At 38.8% G+C, this 6,578-nt stretch overlaps 1 protein-coding gene across 1 annotated transcript; it reads right to left on the minus strand.

The window, feature by feature from the left end:
• Nucleotides 1-3,286: 3,286 nt before the first annotated feature.
• Nucleotides 3,287-6,208, minus strand: LOC124682586. The gene is made up of 3 exons (XM_047217242.1): nt 6,112-6,208; nt 5,556-5,862; nt 3,287-3,347 (listed from the first exon to the last, which is right to left on the minus strand). The coding sequence occupies exons 1-2, from the start codon at nt 6,184-6,186 to the stop codon at nt 5,587-5,589; spliced, it is 351 nt and encodes a 116-aa protein (XP_047073198.1). The 5' UTR covers nt 6,187-6,208; the 3' UTR covers nt 3,287-3,347; nt 5,556-5,586.
• Between the last annotated feature and the right edge of the window lie 370 nt (nt 6,209-6,578).

A 6,578-nucleotide genomic window follows, 5' to 3' on the forward strand; every position in this document is an offset into this window, starting at 1 on the left:
GGTTCCAAGGAACCGCCCTACTCGGTTTTGGTGTTCTCAATTGATGCTGACAACCGTTGGACCAAAAGTTAATTTCCATGCAAAATAGGCTAAGACATAGCGATAAAAAATTGTGTGAGGATGGGAGGTGAGTGCCATAGACTGCATAGGGGTGGAAACTGGTCGTGGATACATTGGTATTTAAGATTGAAAATGGAAGTGGTAATATCCGAATATGGATGTCTGTGGAAATGGATATGGTAAATATCTGAGCCTGTTTTATAAAAACAAATAAAAATGTGGTATTGAATTTTGAATAAAATGTGGATATGAAAATAGATATATCTGCATCCGAATAATATTATGTTGGCTAATTTCAGTAATTCAACCCCAATATGTCAATTAACTGACTTACTGACCTAGAGAAACTAACAAATTTGTCAAATATTTTTTTATGTGATTCAACTTGAAACTACTATGCCTTATACTATATAGTTGACTCGTTATAAGACATGAGTCTATTATTTCCTTATATCCGTATCTGTTCTGAATTGAGAAATTATCCGAGCTGTATTCATATTCAATTAACGTCCGCTCCGAATTTGTATTCGATAACATCCACATTTCCATCCGTATTTGTTTTGAAAATATGAAAATGGATATGGGAAAGGCACTATCCAATCCGCATCCGATCCGTTCCACCCCTAAGGCTGCACCTACACAAGGTAATTAAGGTACATAGCATGCCAGAGTGGTTCAGAAATGATGTGCGGTACATTGCTAACATTAGCATCCCTGGGTCTTGTTGTAACTCAGTAAACGGAAGTAGCACCTTTTCCAAAATCGCCTTGTGTCGCAAACAATCAAATAGCTGCAGATGATGTACCAGTTATCAGTCAGTGACATATTGCTTCCGCACCTACATGCTGCAACACAGATTTTTGTACTGAAACAGAGCTACAGTTATTACAGAGCTCTAATCCATACAGTACAAAATACTATCAGTTCTAACTAGGTAGAGATATTTATAAGCTTCCATTAACGAAGTTTAGTACAAACTAGAGGCCCCGGGTGATAAAACCTTCCATTTTCTATAAGAAAATCTAAAGATGTCTAAGTTTTATATCAGTGCATTGTGCTGAAATTTTGACTCACCATAATACAAGTCAGTCACAGCATTCACTACGGAGTATTTTATTTTCTACCATTTAACAGAGCTATTTCTAATCTTCCAAACTGAAACTGGGACATATCTTTAAGTTTTGTGCTTGCTTGTCAAAAAGATGACTGGATTATTTTTCTTAGGCGTACACCACATTTTTTTTAACCATCGGAACACAATAAGATTATCTCACGTACACATTTGGAAAACACTAATCATTGACAATGAAAATAATCTTATACTTCACCAAGGGAAAAACACAACAAAAAAACCAGGCAACTCAGAAGTAGAATAACCATTTAGAAATATAGTTGCTCATAGTGTTGATAAAGACTTCGTGATTTTGATACGTATAATAATCTACTGCAAATCACTATAGCAATGTAAAAGAACATGGTGATCCTTGTAAGTTATAGATGCTGCTCATTGTATTTTATTATAGATATTGAGTTCACCACTCTTGTATGCAACAGACGGGGAAAGATGTTCTCTCCTTTTGTTTTGAAATACCAAGCATAATTCTAGAAAATAACTTCCAACGGAAAACCGTACTTAGGCTGCACCACATTAAGAGTCACATTTTCTTTCTCAGGATCTTCTAACATATTTATCTTTTTAGCAGCTACAAATATATAGGCTTTTATTGTATAAATTAGGCAATATAAAATTTCCGCTAGCTATCTACTTTGATGTGTTACTCCTGAGATAGTACACTTGCAGAAAACGAGTGCACACATGGAAATACTGATCCAAAGCTCACTAAGGTCATCTAGAAGGTAGTGACAATTTCTCGCATACTACTCCTCTGTTTCCTTTCATAAGACGGTTTGGCGGGCTTAATTCAATTCACCAAAACGTCTTATAAAAGGGAACAGAAGGAGCACCTAAACCAATATGAAATAGTACCGGTTGCCAGATTATTACTGCATATCAACGGATCTAGAACAAACGGGACTGAACCGAACAAAATTGTGTAATGGATTTTGAAAAGAATATCAATGTTAGAGGTAAAAGTCAAAGTCGCATTCAACATCCTACATCTGAAATACTCCACAAACTTAATATGATTAAGTTTTTTTTATAGAACTACAGTTTCTGAAAACAGTACGGCATCCAAACATACATGCCATGTGCGTCAAAAGAATAAATATATTCTTTCTAGTTTCTACCAAGTTTATCTTCTTTAACGGTGAAGTGTAGGGAAGGCACCGAAAGTAAAATTTCATTAAAACAAACACCAGAATGTTATTTAGAAGATATGAAGGGAATCTTAGAAGTTTTATCTTCTCTTCTTTTTTTTTTTTTTTTGCTATTTACAATTTTTTTTTTAAGTAGTCTAAAAAAACAACAGGAATATATCCCAATAATTAAAGCAAACAGATTCTGACAAAATAACCTAATGTGTCATCATTAGTAGCGACAGCAGACACAAACACAATTTGAAGCAACACACACTCAAATATACCAGCACAGCAGCAGCAACAACAACAACATTGTGACTAGTCATATGCATGATACTTGCCATTGTGACTAGTCTTACCACACATGAATTTGAAGTTAATTAATCCAAGCCATCAATATTGTTCTTAAAATATGTATCGTGGGAGCCATTAATCAAGAGAGATAATGCATATTGTTATTTTTGCTCAGTTGCTGGGTAGAATACAGTTCGTATGGACATCTAGGCTATGGCTTAAATCTGCCAACGCCGGTGGTATGGTTCATTCAGCAAATTTAGATCATTCGGCAGATCTTATGCTGAAGTTATGCCCTACAGCTCACAACAGATGTTGTCGTGGCACGTCATACAGTACACGGATTCTCCGCAACCTTTCCACACACATGAAACACATCGGAACCAAACAGCCAAAACATCTGCATTACTCATCAGTCAAAGCACAATAGGGAACTACCAAATCATGTCTTCATGCCAAATTGCCAACATTAATCATCACAGTGTTCAAGATGCGGAGGAAGCTTAGCAGCAAAATCTCGAGGTATTTCGGCAACACAATGTTCACCATGGCATCACCAAGACAAAAGCTACAAGCATTCCAGCAGCTAGAGGTAGCTGGTAATTTACTTAACATGCCAAGAGTGATTCAGAAAATGACGAGTGGTACATTGCCAACAACTAGAATCCCTGGGTCTTGTTACTCGGTAAACTTCACTAGAATCTTTCCAAAATCATCGTGCATTACAGAACCTGAAATGGATAAACAAAAATATAAGGTCAACGGTTATTATCCATGAGAAATGTGCCATCCATTAGCTGTAAATAATTTATTAGAGAGAGAGTGAGAGAGAGAGAGAAACAGTGAAATACGGCAATTTTCTAAAAGTAGCCAAATAGCTTTTTTGGCTAGATAGTGTCAGTGTACTTGTATTTAATATAAAGTTCAGTTTACTATAAAACTCTAATGCACAGAGTAGACAAACAGCTATGTATCTATGTTTGATATCTCTGCATTGATGTAATTTTGACTCAATATACATACACCATTTTGTTTTTTCTGTCTATGTAAAAATTTCTGGCGTCCAAAGTGGTAGAACTTTAACATATTTATATTGCTTAGCATGAGATGAGTGGATTTTTTTCACTTACGTGTAACTCACATTTTTTACCATAGGCAAAAAATCAGAATACCTCAAAAGAATATTTGGAAAGCGGCGAATGGTGAGAAATTGAACTAAAAGAATATTACACATAAGAAGAAAAATATCCAGCACCTAAGTAGTATTAGAATCATTTAACTATCGAGTTGTTTGTTTGCGTGCATGAGTAGTGCTTGATGAGCTTTCATAACTTCGATCTCTATCGTCCACTTTAGATCACTATCCCAATGTGTAATCTCACACTCATAAATTCACAATATGCTATTGAAGTGAATAATATCTGGTCATCACTAGGACCCTCGGCCGCCGCAACCACCGTTAGGGAAGGAAGCCAGCTTTTGATCCTCTAAAATATTACAAGAGTATTATGGATATCCAGCATAACTTTGTGCTGCAGCCTATCACCAAAACATGCTTCTATGAATATCTAGCATAACTTTGTGCTGCAGCCTATCACCAAAATATCCTTTTATGGACCAAGTTCGCTACTGTGTCACTACCAACTGAACCCACAAGAAGAAATTCCGTGTAACCTAACACCTGATGGACAATACTACATCTGCAGCTCAGCGTATAGGGAGCAACTCTTATTACTATGTACATATAGCATATAACAGCCAACACAGGGAAACTTGTATGCGTCAAAAGCGTGAATTTGATGTACGTGGTAGCCAGTTCAAAATACTGTGGGCGGCAGAACACCCAATGATAAGGGACTGGTTGACAGCAAGCATGGCAGTCCACAGGGTAAAAAATCATGGTATAAACGAGCATTTTCAATGGAAAACATATACTCCTATCTGTCATTGTGCGATTGTTTTAGATATTACGTAAAAACTATTTCCTAGTCCGATCACAAGTAGCTTTTCTGACAGTTTGTTTCAAAATTCCGAAGATCGCCAACAGCATTATTTTTCAATTTTACACAAGAAGCACCAGTATCATAAATAGATCATAATCACATGAAACTTTGATACTGATTTCTTAAAATAACCATTAAAATCAAGCTATTTTATGTAAATAAAGGTTATTGAGAACTTGTCAAACGGAAGAATATCCCGCTACAAGGTTTTTTTTTTTTTTGAGAATCTCACAACAACTTGAACATGTGCTCTTGAAAGATACTTCTGCAAAACACAGTGCTGTGGAAGAACAGCACATGCAAGTAGCTAACTAACTGAGGATTAAAAATCATGATTCATCTTATATACTACAATCATAATTTACATAAGTAAGCACATTTCGATTTTGTTTCCTGTCTTACCGGTTTTCTCCAATTTTAATATGCTTGTAGTGTGTCAAAAAACAGAACATGGCACTACAGAGAGATAAATAACAAGACAATGAAGTTAAGTAGAAGATGCCCCACAGCACAGTACTTTGAAGACTTTGAAGACTAGCGCTTATGGAAGGCTTCAATGGATACATTCTCGATGACAGAGTGACCACAAAGTTTTGATTAATAGTGTCTACATAGAGTTTCTGACCAGTCACATAGGTTTGCACTGATGATCTCTCTTTGCTAAGTAGCGACTCCTTCAAAATCGATCTGTGCTAGATGAAAATATTCTTAAGAGCGCTAATATACCAGTCACAAACGCAAAATCTCTTGCAGGTGTATCTGGGATGCCTGACATAATGGTTTAGTAGAGTGTAGCACTACAAATAGGCAATACACTATTCCATTTAAGAAGAAAAGATCACAACGTAGATGCCACTGTTCACACAACATCAGACGCCAAAAAAACAAGTAATACCTCAACTGGGATATTTGGAGCAGAGAACAAGTAATATATACCTCAACAACACAGTAGCTAGCTAGCGTCACCTCAATATATCATCCTCCACGTCCTCAGTATTGCGATGGGCAAGACGATGAAACACTGCAATGCGCTGGTGCCCACTATCCCCACATCCATCAATATAGAACCAACCCTCTCCCTCTCAGATTCTTTCGCAGGCGAGATACCCTTCACCAGAACACCAGCAACTATGAGCAGCACGAACGGGAGCGTAAGAAGGACCCCAACCACAGCAGCATCCTTGAGCATCTGTCGAAGAATCTGACGAGGGCCTCTCAGTCTCACAGCAGGCTCTTTGGTATGCTGGTAATAAGAATTTGCACACAATTCGAACAAACAATTTCAGAAGGCTGGCATATTAGGATAGAACCCGAAGGGTGCAGATGTACTTACACTACAGATAGCTAGCAGTACTTCTTTCTAGTTCATGAAAATAACATACAGGAGCTCGCTTCTAAATTGGGAAGTTGGCGGCTTAAATTGAAGGGTGCACGAGTAAAATCCTATTCCCCGTACAATGAAATTGCTCGTATCGAAATACTCAAAAGCTACCTGCTCGGCGTCGGTGTTGTTGGAGTTGGAGTCGGAGTCGGAGTCGGAGGCCATGGAGCGCGCGGCGGCGAGCATGAGCGAGAAGGGTAAGAGAAATCCAGAGCCGACTATGGCGTAGAGGGCGACCGTGGTCACCGCCGAGAGCACAGCGGAACCCTCACCGAAGGCGCGGCGCGCGACGACCATGAAGGCGTTGCACGCGGTGCCGACCCACAGCATCGCGTACCCCGCGTAGATGACCGTGTTAGCCGCGGCGACGGCCAGGAACCTGAGCGCCGACGGCGGCATCGCGACCTTGGCGACGGACATGGGGCCGGAACCCTAGGCGCGGAAGGTGGGCGTGAGTGCTTGGGGTTTGTGGACTCTGGTCTCGTCTTAATCTGCTACACGCACATTGAGCAATTAATGAAAAGGGAGTTAACCTGGTCGGGAAAAAAATATCTGCTACTCACCCGGACTAAGGTTTA

The sequence above is a fragment of the Lolium rigidum genome, chromosome 1 (genome assembly GCF_022539505.1).
Source record: "Lolium rigidum isolate FL_2022 chromosome 1, APGP_CSIRO_Lrig_0.1, whole genome shotgun sequence".
Classification (NCBI taxonomy): Eukaryota; Viridiplantae; Streptophyta; class Magnoliopsida; order Poales; family Poaceae; genus Lolium; species Lolium rigidum.